Source organism: Vidua macroura, chromosome 5 (assembly GCF_024509145.1).
Source record: "Vidua macroura isolate BioBank_ID:100142 chromosome 5, ASM2450914v1, whole genome shotgun sequence".
Lineage (NCBI taxonomy): Eukaryota > Metazoa > Chordata > Aves > Passeriformes > Viduidae > Vidua > Vidua macroura.
Window position 1 is genome coordinate 1,315,514 of NC_071575.1, and position 21,355 is coordinate 1,336,868.

The window sequence follows — 21,355 nt, forward strand, 5'->3', positions numbered from 1 at the left end:
GACGAGCGCCCGTCTGGGCCACAGCCTTTGGCTTCCCGCTGTCCAAGGGTGGGAAAGCAGGGCTTTTCCTGCTGCCCAGGGGTGGGAAAGCAGGGCTTTTCCTGCTGTCCAAGGGTGGGAAAGCAGGGCTTTTCCTGCTGTCCAGGGGTGAGAAAGCAGGGCTTTTCCTGCTGCCCAAGGGTGGGAAAGCAGGGCTTTTCCTGCTGTCCAGGGGTGGGAAAGCAGGGCTTTCCCCGCTGTCCAAGGGTGGGAAAGCAGGGCTTTTCCTGCTGTCCAGGGGTGGGAAAGCAGGGCTTTTCCTGCTGCCCAGGGGTGGGAAAGCAGGGCTTTTCCTGCTGCCCAGGGGTGGGAAAGCAGGGCTTTTCCTGCTGTCCAAGGGTGGGAAAGCAGGGCTTTCCCCGCTGTCCAAGGATGTTCAGACAGCAGGGCTTTCCCCGCTGTCCGAGGGTGTTCAGACAGCAGGGCTTTTCCCGCTGTCCAATGGTGGGAAAGCAGGGCTTTCCCCGCTGTCCAAGGGTGTTCAGACAGCAGGGCTTTTCCCGCTGTCCGAGGGTGGGAAAGCAGGGCTTTCCCCGCTGTCCAAGGGTGTTCAGACAGCAGGGCTTTCCCCGCTCCTTTTCACACCTCCTGCTCCTCTTTCTCCCCGGCTCGCCGCGCTCCGGGCCTGACCGGCCGCTCCCGCCCCGAGCCCGCGGGGCTCCGTGAGGGCGGCCCGGGCGGGACCCGCCTCCGCGGCCGGCGGGGCGAGGCGGGGCCGGGCCGCAGTGTCCGCCGGGGAGCAGCGGGGCTCGGATCGCTGCGGGCACGGCCGAGGTGCGGGCGCTGCGCGGGGGCGGCGGGGCCCGGGAGCCAAACCCGCCGCGGGTGCGGGAGGGCGGTGCGGGAGCGCTGCGTGAGGGGCCGCGGGGGGAGCCGGCGAGGCGGCATCTCCCACGGGGCCGGGCCGGGAATCTGCTGCTGGATTGGGAGCGGAGCCGGCGGCCGCACGGGGCTTGGAGAAGTCGCGTTTGAAACACGCACAGACAAGTGGCCCCGGTGCGGCCGCGGCCCCGGTACACGTGTGGCGGGGGCGGCGGGACGGCCTGAGCCCGGCCGCTGCTCCGAGCGGCCTTGCGGAGACATATTATTATTGTTCTTACTATCACTCATGTATATCAGGCAGTGTGCAAAGCGTATCCCACAGAACCCCGTGCCGTTCGCGTACTCGGGGTGTGTGTTTTTGCGGTTGCTGCTGCTGGGTCCCGAGTTTTTCGGTGCCCTGCCATTTTGCGCTGAAGGCAGCTCCGGGGCGTTCTGGGAGCTCGGGGGGCGGCGAGGGAAAATGGAAAACTTGGCGGAGCGCCGAAGGTGCTGCTGAGCGGTGTCCCCTGCCGAGGACTTGGCATCATTCTGGGGTGCATTTTCAGCACAGCTTAGGGAAAAATGCTCTGACGCCGCGGATTTACTTGTTGTGTGGAACACTGTGTGCTTTTTTGCTGTGATACAAAGTTAAGACTAGCAGGACAGTTCTGCTATGTTAACAAGACTGTTAAAATGAATAGGAACAGTGACTGTCCATGTCTGAGAAGAGTCTTCGCCAAGTCGCCGTCTACCTTGGGAACTGGACTGTAATGAGAGAGGAGGGAGAGTTACATTGAATTAATTTTAATTTCCCAGGGTCCACAGACCCTTTGCTAGGCCCAGTGACCCAAGCACTGTTTTAGAAAGGAAAAAAGGGAGCAGAATCCCATCACCACAGCAGGCAGGTCCAGGCAAGGTGAGCAAACAGCTGCTTACCTCCATCCTGCCCACTTCCTCACCGAGGACGTGCCTTCAGAGCAAGTCTTCCATAGTGCTCTTTGCTCATCAAGTTCCCCTTCTTTGGCAATAGCTGACTGTGCTGAAAGCGAGATGAGGGGTTGTTAAAACTGTAATCAAGTGAATATTAACGTTTTTATGACTATTGTTAAAATTATATCACAGGAAGTAAGTTAGCTGTAACAAGAAAATTCATTTATTCCGGTCTCTGGTGAAGCTAAGACATCCTAGTTGTATGGATTCCTAGTCACTAAATGCGTGGTTGAAGCACTTGGTGAGGCAAAAGCCTGAGTCTGTGCAGGGCAAAAATTGAATGTGAACGGAGATGTGCTTTTTTTTTCACCTGCATTCACACCTCAGCACCTCTTAACTTTCTGGTGTTGATAAAAGGTACTGCCTCCATAGGATTGTGGATTTGGTACGGTCTCATTGGAAAGAGACTTCATTAGTTTAAACCTCCCATGATAAAAGCAGAAATAGTCCTCTCCTTTTTGTCATTACAACTTAATCTTTGCCCGTGAGTCATGCTAAAAGCAATTTTTAAGAACAAGGTCTCAAAGGGGAAAAATGCATGTTCAGCTCGGCTTGATCACAAGTTACTGCTGGGTAGGAAGATACCGGTTAGTTTGAAAGCTGAAGTGCAATTATAATTGTGTCATTTTTGCACACAAAAAAGGGTAGGCAATACTAATTTTCCTCTTTACATTTCACAGTTCATAGTATTGTCACACACTCCTTCTATCCTGGTAACTGCTTAGGGAAATTTGCTAATTCAAATGAATTGGTCTAAATCTTTGTGTTATTTCAAAAGAGTACTAATTTCTGTGACTAAGTGTTGTTTCTGCAATTACATTAAATATTTTGGTAGTTTGTACTTTGACAGTTTAATAAGCACTTATAATGGAAGTAAAATTATAATTTATCATCTTAAGGTATTATGCTATTGTGAAAAAAAAAAAAGGTAGACAGTTGTTATAAAAGAAACTTTTCACAGTGGCAAAATCATGCTGTCATTGCAGTGATGCTAAAAACCAAGGCTATTAACACAATGTTGTTATCAGAACTTTGGATTGCAATGATGTTAGCTTTAACTAACTTTAATGTTTTTTAGAGGTCGTCAGTGAGAAAGGGGAGAAATGGCCAAATCGACGCAGCTAATTGACAATGAAGTCTTCCGGGCTTACGCTACTTACACGGCCATTGTTCTCCTAAAAATGATGCTAATGAGTCTGATAACTGCATACTTCAGGATCACCAGGAAGGTAATCTTTTGGAAATACCGGCTGGGAGAACAGACTGACATTTGTATTGAAATACGAAGATATCACAGCTATGTCTTTTTTCAGCTTCCAAATACTGCTGCTGTTCATTTTCTTCCTCCTCCCTGTTCTGGAGAGATTCTGAGTTTGGTGGTCTCAGTTGGATGATGTTTTTAACCTAATTGCAAGATAATTATGAGACTAAATTATACTTGCATTTGACTTACTCTACTCTTCTAAAACAGTTCTGTTATTTTTAAATAAGAGTTTTTCATAATTTCCATTGTTTTCTGCAAAAAGCTCATGTCCAGGGTACTCACTTTATAAAGAACTAAAAGTGTGATATGGAGCCATATTGCATCAATAACCAACTGGTAGGGTCAGAAGAGGGATAGATTTTTATTCATCTATAGCCCTTTCATCCACTAATTCAAAAGCTTTTTGCATTCCCTCATGATTATAGCAGGTAGGTCACTATCTGAAAAGAAATTGTTGTTTTTCTAGAGTGAGAGGGAGGCTGCAAATTGGATTTTCAATTTTGAAAATATCTGAAAACGTTAGAAAATGCTTGTGGTTATTTGAAAATACTGTGGTTTGATATTTGTGCTAGATAAAAATACGAAAGATTCACTGAGGTTTGCTAAATATTGTAGAAGCTGCATCTACTTTAGAAGAAAGTGCTCATAGGAGACGTGTTGTCCTTGTCCTTGGTCTTCTCTAGGCATCTTCTCATGGCCTCTGTAGGAAACACTTAGTCCTGGGCTGAGAGAGCCCTGAGTGGGCCTCATATGGCTGTTTTTGTGAGATCTGCTTCTGCAAGATGGTCTGTGCCTCAAGGATTTTGGTGTAGTCCTTTTGCTGAAATGCTGCTTTTTGTTCCTGCTTGCTGCAGGAGAACCCAGCTGAACTGCTCCAGGTGGATGCAGATGACAATAGGGCCCTCAGTAATTTGGAGAGTTTGGTTTCATTGTGTTAGTTATGTTACAAACAGAAAAAATAGTAACGTAATTTTAATTTTCTATTAAATATTAAAAAAGTCTTGAAAGTGAAAAATGGGAAAGGAATGAAGCAAGAGAATGTAAAATGTTGCTGATGATACTGTTAACACAACTCTAGAATTCTGAGGCTATATTTCACAAATAGGGATCGAGGCTGCCCTGGAAAGCAATCATGTAGCTCTCCTAAAATCAAAATATTTTCTTGACTTCTATCTGCATAGCCTGAGCAGTCCACAGAATGCATATGTTACTGCATGTGTCAGCAGGGAGAAATCGACTGCAGTCTGCACTGCCTGAATTAATTGTTGTTTTCAAGTAGTGTCTTGCAGTATTTTGTGGTAATAATGGGTCATGTAAGTGTAAGAATTCGTACCTAAGGGAAAAGGGAGACACTTCCTTGGTCATAAATGACAATGGGAATAAGGCTGTTGGATGCTATTGCTGTGTAGACTTCTGCAGAAGGAAGGGATCCAAAAGCACTCTCAGATAATTTGTCAGGAATGGTGAAAAAGAGACTTGAGAGCTTCCACCTTGTAGGTGCCTATGTTCTGCCAGCCCACTGGCTTTACTGCAGGCTTGTCCATCTCACAAGAAGGCTTTATCTAAGTGCATAAATTGCATTGCATTAATTTGTCAGCACACAAATGTACAGGCTGGGCTCAAGAAAGCAGTAATGCAGCAAACATTGTATTACTCCCTGTGCTTTTAACTTCAGGTAAGTTAAGTGAGGTTACTGAGGTAAAAAGAGTGACCTTTATAGCAAGCTGCCTTGACTGGATAAAACATTTTGGCTGCTGATGTCACCTGTGTGCTTGTGATTGCAACAGGCATTTGTCAACCCAGAAGATACAGCATCATTTGGAAAAGGGGAGAGTGCTAAGAAATTCCTGAGGACTGATCCAGATGTTGAACGGGTACGCAGGTAAATACACAGGAACCTGAAAAAGTTATTTTAAATAACACAATAATATTAAATCAAAGATTTAATTTCACCCCATTCCCTGTCAAGCCTGTGTGTGTTTTATGGTGCTTTATGTAGCACATTAATTATGTACATTAATTAGTTTAAGTGAACAAACCATTCTACATTCAAATGGTCAGTGTGCATTCTAAAAACAATGCGCCACTGTCTGGTTATAATAGCTGACTCTTGGGTAGTGTCCTGTCTGCGTGGGCAAAGTGGTGAGAACGCTGTAAAATATGAGCATAACTTGATGTAGCTCATGGCAAAATTTTCTGTTTCCAAAGTCCTAAATTTCAGGATGCTGTTTGATACACCCATGCTAAAAAGGAAAGCTTTAATTGAATACCTTCCATGCTTCTTTGATGAAGCTAAGTTTATTTTTATACCAAAAACTTGAATGCCAGTGAATTCCTCTCATTTAAACCTCCATTAGGGAAGATCTTGAAAATATATACCAGTGCTGTTTTAAGAACACTGCATCATTGCAAAGAATGGCTGTTTCTGTATGTCTCTTATGGATTATAATCTCAGAAAGAAGAGCCTAATCTGAGTGGGCTGGAAAGATGTTCTGCTCCTTCCTTTTTCTTTTCATGCCCCTGAGTAGTTCAGGGAAGTTGTTGCTTAATTTCACGGGTGTTACATAAAAGTGGAAACTTTTATGGTGAGTGGCAATCCCTTTCTCTTTTAAACTGTGAGAGCCCAGCTAAGTTGAGAATAACTTTATGACCCATTTAACTCAAGTTGTTGTGGTAGAGAAATGACAGCCACCTCGGTAATTTTCACAGAACAGATTTTTCAAGTACTAAATTTTCCAGTCCTATTTTGCTGTTTTGTAGAGTTTTTCAGACATCCCCAGACCTAGTAAGTAAGCTTGGTTCTACTTACTATGTTGGTGTTGCAGCATCCATATTTTCCTTCCAGCTGTGGTTCTTAGTGGAAATTTAATACATTTTCTTCTGCACGTTTCATGGCAACAGATAATGCCACATAGATTTAGCATGGCTTCTCTTTTGTGTAAGTGATTGGAATGTGTTCAGTTTATGGGGAAAAAATTTTTTTTTCAAGAAAAAAAATTACTTTCTTCAGAGTATTTTTATGGGGAATGAGAATAAAAAATCTGGAGGGATATGTTTCCTTGTAATTATAAATATATTCTAAAAGCAGCTGCAAGACAGTGCCATGATGTGATTCCAGTTGGCTCTGAAATTTGACATCATTAGTAAGGCTTAGACATTGTTTCAATCAGTAAATTGGGCTGGAAGTACAATTTATCTAAAGAGGTGAAGGGAGCTGGGAAGATTTAGGAAGGGGTGTGAAAGAACACTTCAAGATATGGAGTTCAGTCTCAACACATTTTTAGTAAATTATGGTTTCAAAATTTCAAACATTTTTTCAGCTATTTTAGTGCTCAAAGTGAAGAAAATGAACGAAAAGCATAACTGTCACACCTGTTAGATGTTCAAAAATAACCTTCTTCAAGATGATGGAACTTCATGAACATTTGATGAACATAGCAGTTCCTGTGTAGGATATCTCATATTTTCTTTTATGGTCACCACAAACTGGATTTATGGGATTAGGCCATGAACTGTAGTAGCTTCAGTCACAGCCCTCCAGTTAATTGATGTTAATTGAGAGAGGCTCCAAGAAAACAGCTACGTCTTTTCTTCCCTGGCTTTGCATTCTTGCACACCCAGGGGCACTCAGACACCTCATGTAAGTCCTTAGTATTACCAAGATCCTGGGGAAAAACTAATACCTTTCATACAGAAGATCAGAAGCTTAAAAATGTGGGGTGCAGCAGGAGGGACCAGGCTGATGTCAGGTGAACACGCCAAAATTGTTTCAGTAACTGAATCAGGTCCCCTCTGCAGAGGAAGCCAAGAGTTGTTGAATAGTCACATGCTCTGAAGATGCTGATAATGAGGTTTGAAGTGGTTTATGCAACAAAATATAACACTTAAAAATAACTTTGCTTCTTTTTCCAGAGGCCACCTGAATGACCTGGAAAATATTGTCCCGTTTGTTGGCATTGGACTGCTGTATGCTCTGAGCGGCCCCGAGCTGTCCACGGCCCTGCTGCACTTCAGGATCTTCACAGGGGCTAGGATCTGCCACACTTTCGCATACTTGATCCCTCTTCCCCAGCCTGGCAGAGGTTTGTCTTGGGCAGTTGGCTACTCAGTGACCTTCTCCATGGCCTACAAAGTCCTGAAGACAGCGTGGCTCCTGTAGCAGAGCTGTAGCTTCCGCGTCCCCTGCGACATTCCACACAGTTTCCAGCACTGTACGATGATGTCTTGAATGAGCCAATGAGTCTTCCGTGGTAACTGGAGTTCTTCTTTTGAACAAAAGCTTTTTGTTCCTGTTCAGAAATGTTTCTTTTTTGGAGGGAATAGAATCCTTCTCCCTGTATTCCCTGTGCATGGGTTGCACTGCCAAATACTAGATTGGATGTTCCCTTTGCGACTTGTCAAGTGCTTACAACTCTAAACATGCCATGATGCTGTATTGATAGAGTGTTTGATAATTTTCTACAGATGCACTATTTTTGGCTGTAGCTCTGAAGTCTAAATCAATAAAGACAAGATTAAAAAAAAAAAGCCTGTTTGTATTTTTGTTTTCATTTTGACTCTCCACACTGCAGCCAGCAAATAGCATGTCACTATGTATCAGGAAGAGATTCCAATCATACGGTTCTTTGAAGAAAGCTTACCTTAATAATAAGATATAACCAGTAATGGTAGTGTTGTTGTAAAAAAATCTTTGATGAAAATGTTTGTATAATCCACTTTGGGACTAAAAAACCTAAACCGTTGCAGCTCCATTTCTTTCAGTTGAATAGATTTAAAAGAAAGAATGTATTTGTGCTAAATTCTGTTTGGAGACACTGATAAAAATTTGAAGTAATTTTTTTTGTTGGGGTTCCTGCAAACATATATTTTGTGACTGGATAAAGTGTAGACCCTTGGTAGAGGATTTTTTTTTTTCATCTTTGAATAAATTCGGCATAAAATGAATGACACTTGCAAATGTAGCTATCAAGTAATCCAGATGTACATATATAATTAGTTTGTGTGTCATAACTGTCATAAAGATGATAGGAAGTTTTGCTCTTTGCTTACATCTTTCTGTGATGTGTTAATTTGAAATACATTCTTTAAAGACTTTTCCTTGGCTTCTTTTTGTTTGGTTGGTTATTTTGGGGTTCTTTAGTAGCTCTGGCTTAAATAATAGCAGATTTCAAGTGACTCAGAAAGGTCTTTATATGCAGTGTGCTGGTCATTGAGAAGTTTTAAATGGCAGAAGTCAGGGCACATGTTTGGTTCCCTTTCCTACCCCAGAAGCTGTGCCCCTAAGGGATGGCCCAGAGAGGAGATGGAGAGTTCTCGCTGCTGCTTCCACATGTCAGAGATTTTGTTCTGCTTTTTGCATGGGTGCAGTATTGCATGGGTACAAGAAGTAACACTGGAGGGCTTTCCTACCTACCCACAGTTTGAGGTGGAAGTTGGTGCAGTGTTATGTTAGGCTGCAACTCAGAAGGGTGGCAGGAGGAATGGGGAAGAATTCAGAGAGACTGGTTTAATCCAAAGAAATTTATTGCAATTTATTTAAAAATCCAAAGATTTTTATTGCAATTTGAGTGTAGTGTTGAATCATGTCTCCTAAAGAAGAGAGGCTGGAACTTGGAATCAAGAAGTTAGCACTGATTTACCAAAAGTTAAATCTAACTAATGAGTAAAATAACAAAGAGCTGGATCCTCTAGAAGGAGGATGAGAGGGGATGATGATTAAAAGTTGAACACTGGGGAGCTTCAACTGCTGGGCTTTTGTGTTTCTTCTCACGCCTTTCTCCACCACTTCCAACCTGTGCTGTTTTCCTCCTGTTCCTTCTTCCTCTGCTAGGTTTTATGGGACCTTGAGAGCAGCCACCTTGGATGGTGTCATTGTAACAGAGGCCACCACCAGCTCTTCTGGTTTGAGAAGGAGCAGCGATGGAGCGTGAAGGAGCGGGGCTGCAGCCTGGAGCTGTGTCCCAAACCAGTCATGGTCACAGCCTGCCAGCTCTCATCAGCCTGTGGCTCCTCTGGCTTCCTTATATCACCATAACAGCATCTAAAACTCTTATTTCCTCACTACTTTGTAGCTTGCCTCTTCCTCCCAGCTGTGTGTCATTGCATCCATGTCAAACAAAGGGAATGTAGCCACTGTGCAAAGGGCCCCGTTTGAAATTCAGCAGCAGAGCGAGTCCTCTCCTTCAGCACTGAAAAGGCTCTTCAGACAAGCCTGGCTGTCAATGCCAGGCATATGCAGGAGCAGCATTTTCAGCTCCTTTTGCATCAAGCTTCTGTACAGAAATCTCATTCCTGGAGACCGTCTTTAATTTTTTGATCTTATATTTGAAACAAAACTGGTTTTAAATCCCTTCCATTTGCTCGGTGCTTGCAAAGCCCAGAACATACACTCGTATGTGCTGAGAAGTAGAAAAGATTACTGGAAACCTTTAGAAATACCTAGAGTGATTCAATATTATTCTGTGTTTCTCTTGCATTTATTTTAAACCTATATTTTATTTTCCTTTGCTCCCACAAATACCATCTGTGCATCTGGGCGGGGTACGTGCTCAATCTGGGAAATGTGCCTTACCAGATTCCGTCAAACGCCGACTGCCAGCTCCGCATAAACTCTCTTGGAGTGGCCCTTGTCACACAGCTCTTGCACTTCTCTGCTCCCTGCCCTGTAGAGGTGCTCCGTGCCTGTTGTACAGCTGTAAATTTTGATAGGTTGGCATATTTCAGGAGAGCTAGCGAAGGAGAAAGGGTGTGTTAGTCGAATTTATTACTCGGCTAAACTGAATTTTCACCTTTTAAAACGTGCATGTGGATTTCAGACTGCTGGTATGAGGTCCTCTTGCAAAATCATGAAATGAAGTAACCTGTAGCTGATGAAACTACTGACTGTTATCAGCAGCTGTGCTCCCTTTCACCTGGTGAAAGTACAGAAAGGGCTGCTCCGTGGGAGCCATGGAAAAAGAGGTCAAACCATCAGCTTCTATGCTTCACTTCTGTTTATTATGCCCCTTATTCTCACCACCAGTCTTGGGCAACTGGAGAAACGACATTATTTTCATTATTTCTCATTATTCCTGGCATTTTGTGTTCTTCTCCCAGGTACGTTGTGTGTCTTTGAAGCTCTTAACAGTTGACCATGAAGCACCTCAAAATGCCAGCTGACAGAACCTGGTTAGCTGAGCTCATCTCTGAGGGAATTTCATGGGCTGCTTTGTTTTCAGGAGTGTAAATCTGAGCAATTCCTCAGTTTAGCTTTTGGTTGAGTGGGTAATTGCTTAAAAGCCTTTGGGCAAAATTACTTTGTGCTGGTTTTCCTGGCTGCAGACACATGCACTGAAGGCACTGAATTGTTGGGGGAGATGATGACTGGTGAAGAGCTCTGAGCTAGGACTTGCTGTTTGATCATGACTTTTTGTCCTGCCACAATGAAGAATGCGTTTAAAACTATAAATGATACATTAAACATTTCCTGGAATTTTCAGAAACGAATGTGTGTCTGAGCTTCACCGCCTTCAAGGTATTTATTTCAAGAAGCTGGGTCAATGCTTCTGTAAGTGATAGAATTGCTTGTCATCAAAATACAGAAGAAGAAAAGCCTGGGCTCTTAACTCAAATCACTTGGTGGTTTGAAAAAATTCTATTTACCTGAAGCTGATTATTGCTTAGCTTCCTAGTTATTTACAGAAACAAATTCAATCTAGATTTTTCATGGGAAATGCTTGTAATGTATATCTTTTCTAAGAGCAAAAAATAAAAAGCAGAACTTTTAGAATACCGTTTTTAAAGTGTTGTTAGTCATTATTCAAGCTAATGGAGTTTTCATTTCAAGGTTGAAAATTAAGAACTTTTCTCTTTTCCAAATGTTGTCCTGCCAACTGAGATGGCACCAAGTGTTCTCTGAAAGGTTGTATTGATGTGTTAAAATGCTCTCATGACTAAATATGTCTGGCTGTTGGACACTTAGAAATCTAATACCTCTTTGTGATTCACTTTAAGTGACAGTCAGGCTCCCAAATCTTGGTCAGTGACTCCCACTCATAGATTCTGAAGGCTAAAATAGATCATTAGCTCCTTCAGCCTGACCTCTAGTGGAAAAGAAGCCATGGAAGGGCTGCCCTTCTGCGGAGGTTAGTTCAGTCACAGCATGACTTCCAGAAAGGCGTGTGATCCTCGTTCACGGGCTTTGGAAAGCAGGCATTGGTTCACTCTTTTCTGTGACACTGCTTCTCTGGTGTGTGTGTACACTAAACTTATGCTTTAAACATACCATAGTTTGGTTTTGTTGGCTTTGTTTGTTGTTTTTGTGGGGTTTTTGGTGGGGATTTTTTTTGTTTTGTTTTGGGTCTTGTTTTTTTTTTTTTTTTTTTTTTTTTTTTTTTAATCAAGGCAGTTCTTATTACATTATTGCAGTGCAAGTTGGAATATGAAATATTTGAATCATGGATTTTCCTCCTACAAAGCACTCTGCTCCAATTTAGCAGTGACCATATAATCTCCACTACTGAATGCTTTTACCAGGTGTTAATGTAATGCTTTTACTCTTTGCTGGTAGGCCCTGGTGTGCATCACCACTGACAGCATCATTCTTGTATTTTTTATTCTCATATGTGGGGGAACTTGGAAAGAGCTTAAGAAGAGGAAGTTCCAAGTTCTGTCTTTTTACTACAAAAAAAGAAAAGAAGGAGACAAAAAGAAGACTGTCTCATGGGTACTCCTTGTCCAGTGAGGGGGAATAATTCAGAAGGTAGTGTCAGTCCTGTAGAAAAAATGAGGAGAAAAAGGAAAAGAGAGAACTGAAAGGAAGGAAAGGATAGCTTTGAACAGCATCAAGGAACAAACTGGATGAAGACTGGTAGATGAAGTGTGGTAAGACAAGCAGGTATCTGCTTTATAGAATTGCTTTACTATCTCTTTAAAACAAATTCGTTTTTAAGAATGTTTTTCTTTGTGTATCCAGTCATTAAATATCTGCAAAGAGGATTGTAAATACCTCAGATCAGGCTGGAGAAGACCCATGTGTAGCTAAATCTGTTTAATCAGTTGCCTTAAGGCACCTGTGCTGCACAGACCACTGCAGTGGGAGATGGCTCCTGACATTGTGTGACTAAAAAACTGCCCCCAGATGACATCACACCTGCATCAGGGAGAGGATGATTATTTCCTTTTTGCCTGGAACGTCCTATATGGCACTTGCTTTCAAATTTACATGAAACAATTCCTTTTCACTACAATGCTTTCATGGAAACCAGGAAGGACCTTCAGAAAGGTGAGTCTGGGAGCTGGGCAGAAAGGTGTCAGCTCTGGAGGTTGTCCCACATTTCTTGGAAGAATTTCTGAGCTTCATCTCTTTAACCCTCACTGTGGGAGCTGTAGGGATTAGTGCATGTGGAATTGCCACAGAAGTGCTCAAGGTAGGTTTAAAATTCTTAATCTCTAAGTATGTACGAGACCTAAATAATTGCTATAAAGGTAGAACTTAATCTGCTTCTTCTTCAGATAGAAAGTGACACTAAAACCTCAATTTTCCTTAAAGAGCCTGCAGTTATGTTCTAAGTGTGCATGACTGCCTCATTTATTTAATACTGGCAACTGTACAGTGGAAAGTTGTTTACTGGGGCATTTTCACATCAAAGCACTCCATCTTACAGGCTGCAATTCCCAGAGAGCAGGGCTGGCACCTCCCATACTTGTCATGTGAGGGTTCCCTCTGTACTCTGGAAGGGTGTTTTCACAAGAATCCGTTTGTTCTGAACACTCTGGTACTAAAGTTAGTTGGGACCATGTAGCTCGTGGGGTTTTGTTGTCTCTCCAGCAATTTGGAGTTTGCTGTTGATCTCTCCTTGTCTTCAGCTGGGAGAGGGTTCCGGTGCTGCTGTTCTGCCTCCTTAGCTGACAGATGGCTTATTCCACCAGTTCTGCAGGATTCTAATGGCAAATTCACTGCTAATATAAGTGACAAACACCACATTTTATCATTTGCTCATTGAGCGAGCGTTCAGAAGTTTTTCCAGACTGAAATTTATTTTGATGCTCGGCCCTTGGGTGGAGCTTGATGTACCTACTTTCAAGGTAAATGAAATCAGTTCTGCAGGTCCTCTTGGTTTTCCTGAGGGTTATTTTGCAAGTGAAAGCCAGGCTGCAGTTTCCTTATTTGAATCTGGGGTTCAGTGGCAGCATTGTTTGATGGTGGCACTTTAATTTAGATTCAGTTCATTTAGAGGAATCCAACGTTCTTCAAACGAATCAGACTCGCAGTTATTCCCACTGTAAGTGGCAATGTGTTAGAAAAGAATAAAATAACCAGATTTTTCCTTTCTGTTATTTCAGTCTTCCCTTCAAGCTTTCCTCGTTCCCGATGAGAAACCAGCAGTTATCTCAGATTCATGGGCATGGCAGTAGGTTTTTGCTTCCTCTCCTCATTCTTAATTTTGTCCGTGGTACCACTAGATGTCCCTCTTTGGCTTTTTTTTATTAGATTTCAGGACTCGACCTGTGAAGAATAAAGTAGCTGTGCTCTGCATCTCTGGCAGATTAAGTTGTAAGGGGAAAATATTTTGCTAGATTTAAAGAAGACATTTATAATAGATATTAAGACAAAAGAGTGTCTCTGTACAGTAAACTTGCACTAAAAAAACTTTATGGAAAAAGTGACCTTTGTGAAAACAGAATATGTAACCTGTGGCTGAAACATTAGAATGTTTTGTATTGTTTAGCTTTTCTAAATTAACAAGGCACCAGGTAACTGCAACATCTGAATTCTACCGAGGCTCCTAGAAGACGATGCAATTTTTATTTTAATTGCCTGCTATTGTTATTGTGTTGTGTAAACACATTTTACAAATTGTATTTAGCAGTAGAGTAAACTGAATGGGACTGAGGCTGTTCAAAAACTTGGAGTAAAGAAGCAGAAATGAAGCTCAGAAGCTGTGTCTGTCTGCCACAATATCCAGAGGTGAGACTCAGCACAAATAGTTTACTTCAAATTACCTTGATAGTTATAAAATTCGACTTGGGAATTTTAAGGTGCTGCAAAAAATGTTGCTTGCATTTGACAAAACTGGGATGCCCTATAAAGCAATGTATGCAGAGCAGATTTACTTGTCACACAAAATGCCAGGGAAGTGGTGGGGGGCATCTTTGAGTGATCCACTTGGCACAGAGGTGGAGTACAGTGTCAGCATAATGAATAGCAACTTGCTTGGTGGATGGAAAATATTTTAAATTGAGTTTTTATTTAATGGATTTGAACTTTTCATGCCCAATTACCTTTTTGCTGAAAGAGAACAATAATAATAATAATAATAATAAAGTGCAAAGGTTCAGTTTCATTCTGGAAATGGGGAAATGTGCTTGGAGAGCTGTCAAAAGGCACAGTTAGATCTCAGGAGCATGCAGCAAGGTAGCTAATGCTCTGGAGTGAATGCCCATCAACTCCTTTTGTGGCTTTTTGTGCCCTTGTCAATGGTATCGTGGCAGAATGGGATGAGTCATGTACAGGGACAGATGGCAACAAAGAGTTGGTTAAGGTCAGAGAAGTAATGTCCTTGCAAGGGGGTTTGTGTTATCTCTTCAGTTTGTCCAGTTAAGTCTTGTAGGTGCATGGCTTGTGGAGGAACCCACCCTCCAAAACAAGCTAGCAGGATTTAGGGAAACTGTTCCAGGAGATGCATAAATAAATCCTTCCCACAGGAACCTATAGCAGGAATGGAAGAAGGACTGAGTAAAGCAGCAATCCCTGTGAAATTCTGTAGGTCTTTTCCTTCTGAAATAACAGCCTGTTCTCAGTGAACTTCCATTGTAGGAATATTTAACTCCAGGTACATGCACAGCAAGGAAGAGAAGGTCAGTCCTGATGTGTTCAAGTGCACTAAATACAAGTGTACTTTTGGGAGTGCATTTAATGAAAGAGGACACTGTATGTAAATTATTCAGTTCTCATTGCTATGATATCTGGAAGCAACATATTGACTACAGACCTCAATCAGCAACCAGTGAATTGAGCAGAACTGTTCCCACAGACTTTCACAGGCGTTGTACCCAGACAAATAGTCTCTGTCATGTTCTAGTCATTTAACTAATACAGCCTGCACTAAAATATTTACTGCCAGCAGCTCTGTCCAAAGAAAATACTGTATTTTGTAAAATTTCAGAGAAAAAAGCTAGATGCCACCTAACTTCAGCTTTACCTCTGCTGTAACCACTCCTAGAAGTGGCTGCTCCATTGTTTACATATTCTTGATCCCAGCAAGAGCTTTTATTGATGCTTGGCCTTTGACTTGGCATTACTGATGGCTCATATGGTGCAGTCCTCAGCAGGGGACATGAGAGAGCACCACTTTAAAATAGACCCTGCTGGCCATGTGGTGCTGTTTTTGTTCTGTGCGCTGCTAAAAGGGCCACTGTCAACTTGAAATCTGGTCAATTAAAAGCAAACAGGCTAAGAGGACATGTCCCCAAGTCCTTTCACCAGTTTCTGTGGGATTGCAATCAAGAGAATCGTGTTTTCCTCATTCTTGTTGGTGGCTTTTTTTCTGTGCGTGTGTGAAAGCAAACAGCTTCAATGATGTGGGAAGGAAAGAGTGGATGTGACCAAACTCAAGGCACACAAAGTGAATAATCCACATTTGCTTTGTGTGTTTCACAACGTGGGAATAATGTTTAGCTCTTTCAGCTGATAAAAATTTTGTCTGAAAATTTGCATGGAATGAACTCAGCTGCAGGACAGACAAACTGAATGGATCTTATGGCAACCTCTACAAACAGTAATTTTAGAAACTGAATATAGCTTGTTAGATCTGAACAAACTTTTAAAACATAGTTTTTGAAGTTTTTTTTTTTTTAAGTAATTAAATTTCTCTGATTTGAGAAACCAAAATATTTTATTTTGTATTTTAATATTTTTACAATGGATGGATTTTGCAACACAACCTGTGGACAGAGCATATATCACACCCTCTGAAGACCAGGGATATCAATGCAGAAGATAGCAACTGCTCAGTCGTACACTGAGAGCACTGTGACACAGCTGAGATAATTTTTCAACTGCTAATTTCACTGCTGTTTCTCTTCAAAACAGAGAGAGAAAATTCCTGATCAAACTTGAAGTATTAAAGTGAGACTAGCAAGCATAGCAGAGGGTGATCTGAGATTCTCATATTCTCCGAGGTGTGGGCAGCACAAAGTCCACTGCAGCCCTGGCAGAGGCAGCTGATGGAGTGGTTAATGATGCAATACTTTTTTTAGTAATGTGTCTCATTTGGACACCACAGCACATCCTGTTTGTATTTCATCTGCTTTCCCTGGTATTTTATCTATGTCCACTCTGCTCGCATTTTGACCCAAGGGACTTTTATTTTAATCATTTGCTCTTCCTACCTGAACTTTCTTCTACATACTTAATATTACTTTACTTGGGACTTGAACATATGGAACAGATATTTTTAATTCTCACAGTTAACGCTTGACTGCTTAAAAGATATATTTTTCTACTTTCAAAGAAAGCATTTAAAATCTCCTATATTATGCTTGCTACCTAGAAAAATGTTTAGTGCTGACCAGGAATGCATGCAAAGTGAAACTTGTTTGATTTTTTTCCCCCCCCCGGCAGGACAATAACTGACTTTAGCGAATGAAGAAATTTTACCCAGTGGGGTCTTGAAGCTCCTCTGCAGGCATGTAGGATCATTTGGCCTGCTCATGGAGCTGTTTTTTTTGTAGTCATATTGGGCAGGTACCAAATGCTGGCAGATATTTTTTATTAGCAGGACCTCGATGCTGTGAGAATCAGGTAACAGGCAGCTCTGACCAAGAGTAGCAGTTACTTGCTTCTGCTCATAAAACCTCAAAGTTTTATAACTGCAGCACCAAAAGGCCTGTATTCTGTCCCAATTTTATTTTTGACCAAGTCAGGTAACAGCTCTGTGCTTCTGTTTCCAGTCTCCAAACTTCTATCAATAAAATAATTAATGCTTAAACAAATGCTGACTCCTGAAATTGCCTGTTTACATGGCTGAGTTGTATAACACACACACTCACAAATAGGAATAAATGTTCAGCTGCAAGATAAGAAGAGACATAAAGGCAAAGTGCCTAAGAAAATGTAAAGCAATGTGATACCTTGGACTTGGAACAGGGAAGCTTTTTCTACTTTCCTTGTGTGACACAAGCTGGGCCACTTCTTTTTGCTTTGATTTTGTTTCTGTCACCTTCCTTTTGGGAGTTTTGAGCAAGTGACTGTGTCTTATTAACAGTGAGATTGGTCCAGAACCTTCTGTAACAGGATCATGTTTCTGGTGGAAGCTGCAATTTTAATTTGTTGCTATAGGTGGTACTGTAATATTAATACATAATATAAAAGAATAATACATAATATAAAAGAAACTTATATAATATCAAAAAAAAAAAAAAAAAAAAGAGGAGGAAGTAACAAAAAGGTGAGAGCAGCCAATAAAATGAATGGTAGCAAATGCTGATGGTTCATTCTGTCTAAGTTCCAGCCGAGTTGATTTCTAAGCTTGAAGGGGACGTGGTCAGATTCACGTGGTGGCTTTTGAGCTGAGTAGTGCAAGTCTGTAGGATGCTTTATTCTCAGCCCTCCTCCACCAAATCTCCCAGAACCACAGTTCACACCCTGCTCCTTTCTCCCCACCTGGTGACTGTCTGTGACAAAACCCTGAGAACTTGGCAAAAATGTCCCAAGATGACCAGGAAGTCTTGAGGTAAGACATGAAAGTTGGATAATGCTTTTCAAAATGAAGAAGATTCTTGACATATAGGGAACCAAAAAACATTTGAATGGAGTCTCATCCATAAGACAAGATTTCATCTCCACAATCTTTTCCATTCTTACCTCTCACTTAGCTTTTCTGGACTGTTGTTTTACCTACAGAGAAGTTTAATAATAACGACTTATTTTTCTTTCATTTTATAATATTGCTGTTTTCAAGTCTATGTAGGGATTACAGGGTCCAAAGAGGAACTGAAATATGGTTAGGCTTGTGCAAGAATCCCTTCTGAGAGAGCTCTGTTGCTCTCCCACTTCCAGTTATTCTTTCCAATCCGTGTTCCTCTGGGCAGAAGTGTGAATGCCGGTGTCAAGCTCTCCAGCTTTCCCTTGGTTACTAAATTTGGGAGTGCAGTACCACGAATCAGTATTCAAGGCAGCTGGATTTCCTCAAAGCTGCTATTCTGACAGGATAATGCTTACTGATCTTCTATAGCAGCATCCGTGATAGCACATTCTCAGGGAACAGTTAGTGTACAATAAAGGTGATTCTTGGGGCTGTTGAGGTCAGCATGGGTCTCCTGCCTTGTCCTACGAGCCCAGTGTTTGGAGTGCTCCCATCCTGGACGGGCTCTGAGCTGCCAGGCAGCAAAGCATGAGTTGTGTGAGCCAGCTCAGGGCCTCGTCCAGCCCAGCCTTGAACCTCCCCAAGGGCGGGGTCTTCACTCTTCCATTGGCGACCAGAAGCATTAATTACTGAAGTCTTGTTATCAACAGTTAGTTGCCAACGTTTTTAAAAAATCCCAGGGTCTTTGGGACAGGTAATATTCCTGATTGCACAGCAATTGCCCTGCTCGCTTCCATAACATTAATGGCAGCAATAACAGGAACCACCTTTCAGTAGGCGATTGTGCATTTCAGGGTAGACAAAATGCTATAGAGAAGTTATTCCACAGTGTAAAATGTTTGCAGTAAAATCTGAGAGGTCTGTCTTTTTGTGGCATGTGTGGTTTTTCAGTTATAGTTATGTTTACTCAGTACCGCCTGTAAAATATATTTTAACTTTCTCCCTCAAAACATATTTCACTGCATCACTATAATATCCTTGTGAAACAAACATTTGGGTTTTTTTAGCATCGAAAGCCATCGTTTCACAAGGCTTTCTGCAAACGGGAAACATAGTTAAGATTTATTTATTATGTAAAATGGCAGGGATTATTATGTTCATTATTTTTAAATTGCACAATGCTTTTACATTAGGATCAATTTTAGAGCACAGGATTAGCTACTAAACTACTGGCAGTTTTGGTGCCTTATTACCTTCTATTATATTCTGAAGTAATTTTCATTTATTTAATTTAAACTTCTGTCATTCTGCTTTTTCAAACCTTAATGTGTCTGCTTCTAAAAATCCGCTCGGTGTTTTCTATCTGGGCTGCTAAAGAAGAGCTGTTATTAAGTGATTCTATGGCTTGTTTAGTCCCTTGACTATTCCAAGGCTCACTTTGCTTAATTTAACTACTGTACTTGCCTGCTCCCTCTCTCCTCCCCCCGCCCCTTTTTTGTTCTTAATTGTTTTCAGAGTACTCAACTTCCTGTGGGGAATCAGTCAGCATGCCAGACTTCAAAGCACTTGTTACAGTAGACCAATTTGGCAATATGCTAATTTAAACCTATTTTTATATCTTTCTACGTTGTTTCTACGCAAACAAAGACCATTTTGGACATTAGTGAAAGAGGGAGGTCTTGGGAGATTTTTTTTTTATCACCTCAGATCTTACTGGGGGGATAAAGGGAGTGAGTCTTAGCTGTTGGAGATGGAAAATACCTGTAGGGTCTCATTTAATACATCCTTCTCTTAATTACGTACTCCATTTTATTTGCTTTGCCTAATCCAGTCCTGGTCCTTCAAGTGAACCCGCATACATTGGATGTGGATTGGCTTTAAATCAGGGCAACTGGGCTACAGGTCTTACCAAATGGCCCCGAGATGTGGGGCCTCAGCTGTGCTAATCATTGTGGCTTCACAAAATGAAAAATTCTAAAAAGTAAAGGAATGCCGAGTTAGACGTTTTGGACCTCTGAAATTTCCGATAACAGTGAAACGAGTTGAATCTATGAAGTTTTTAAGTGTGCTGGGCACATTGCATCTCTAATTACATGCACATTTACAGACGCTGTACAATTTAAGCTCTCAGGCACCTGGCAGGTGAAATCTAGGAGATGTGCACAAAAACAAACCTTCTCTACCTCCTCCCTGGCAGTGGCGTAGCAGAACAGGGAGTGGGGCCGCTGCTCAGTTCAGCACACATCATCTTTGCTGCTCCTTCTTCCTCAGAGGGGTGACTCCTCACATTCTGCCCCACCTCCAGCTCGGGTCCCTCCCATGGGATGCAGTCCTTCAGGAACAGACTGGCCCAGCATGGTCCTGTACAGGGTCACACGTCGGGCCAGCAAACCTGCTCCAGCTCCTCTCCATGGGCTCCTGCCAGGAGCCTGCTCCTCCAGCACAGGCTTCCCACAGGGTCACAGCCTCCTTTGGGCACCCACCTGCTGCAGCACCCACCGTGGGTGTATCTCTCCATCCCTGTGGCTTTCCATGGTTTGCACCAAAGGAATCTCTGCTCCAGCACTCCTGCCTCTCCTTCCTCACTGGGCTGGCTGTCTGCAGAGTTGTTGCTCTCACCTGTTCTCGCTCGTCCCTCCAGGTACATTTGCTGTCGTGTGGGTTTTTTCCCCTCTTCTGAAATCTGCTAGCCCAGAGGTGCTGTCACTGTCACTGTCACTGCTGGGCTCAGCCTTGGCCAGTGGTGGGTCCGTCTTGGAGTCACCCGGCGTTGGCACTGCTGGATAGGGGTGAAGCTTCTGGCAGCTTCTCAAAAAAACCACCCCTGCAGCCCCTCAACTATGACAACTTTGCCCTACAAACGCAGTGCAGGGTGGTTTGGACACAATCCAATTAAATCTTTTGGGTTTTAAATTTAGCATCGTACATCATCTAAGCAAAGTCAATGAAGTCACAGTTCCAGCTTCATCCATGTGTGCATCTTTGAGTTGTCTATCCATACAGATTTGGTCTGGATCCATCACAAAACTGTGATTAGGGCTATTTCTGGTGAGATAATGAGAGCTGCCATGTTTGTGCTTCATGCTGGTTGCAGGTAGAGGGTAGAAGATCTGGCCTGAAGTACACTGGGATGATCTTTTGAATGTATCTTAACTGGCAGGACAAGTTCACTTAGGGTCTGGAAAGAAGAGCATTTTAATATTATTGGGGGCCAGTGTGTCTTGTACAACCATGACCTTGGATTTATCATCTGCTTATAGTTGTCAAGTTTAGCTTTTCAGTGGGATTATTTGATGATAGAGAGAGAAATCCTGGCCAGATTCTGTAAGTCTTCAGTGACGTCAGAATCTCATTCAAGACTGTTATTAGCTTAGTGTTTTGTAATCAATGCCTTTGCAGTTCTTGATTATGGTAATTTCATTAGTGATACTGTTCCAAAATGGCATGGATTGATTTTTGCGAGGAGCGTCTTGTT

General features: G+C 42.3%; 1 protein-coding gene across 4 annotated transcripts; it reads left to right on the plus strand.

Annotated features, from left to right (window-relative positions):
- Nucleotides 1-710: 710 nt before the first annotated feature.
- Nucleotides 711-8,190, plus strand: MGST1 (microsomal glutathione S-transferase 1). 4 transcript variants are annotated; one of them, XM_053978526.1, is made up of 4 exons: nucleotides 712-813; nucleotides 2,909-3,059; nucleotides 4,882-4,976; nucleotides 7,007-8,190. In XM_053978526.1, exons 2-4 carry the CDS (start codon nucleotides 2,934-2,936, stop codon nucleotides 7,251-7,253), a joined length of 468 nt encoding a protein of 155 aa, XP_053834501.1. In that variant the 5' UTR covers nucleotides 712-813; nucleotides 2,909-2,933; the 3' UTR covers nucleotides 7,254-8,190. The 4 variants fall into 4 exon arrangements, with proteins under 4 accessions (XP_053834504.1, XP_053834501.1, XP_053834503.1 ...); XM_053978528.1 differs by lacking the exon at nucleotides 712-813 and adding an exon at nucleotides 1,013-1,035; XM_053978527.1 differs by lacking the exon at nucleotides 712-813 and adding an exon at nucleotides 1,498-1,756.
- The last annotated feature ends 13,165 nt before the right edge of the window (nucleotides 8,191-21,355 follow it).

Excerpts from the sequence above, each read along its gene's own strand:
- MGST1 (XM_053978526.1), top strand. The coding sequence starts at position 2,934 with ATGGCCAAATCGACGCAGCTAATTGACAATGAAGTCTTCCGGGCTTAC. Across the intron at positions 3,060-4,881 it reads ACTTCAGGATCACCAGGAAG|GCATTTGTCAACCCAGAAGA; the intron begins GTAATCTTTTGG and ends TGATTGCAACAG. Across the intron at positions 4,977-7,006 it reads GATGTTGAACGGGTACGCAG|AGGCCACCTGAATGACCTGG; the intron begins GTAAATACACAG and ends TTCTTTTTCCAG.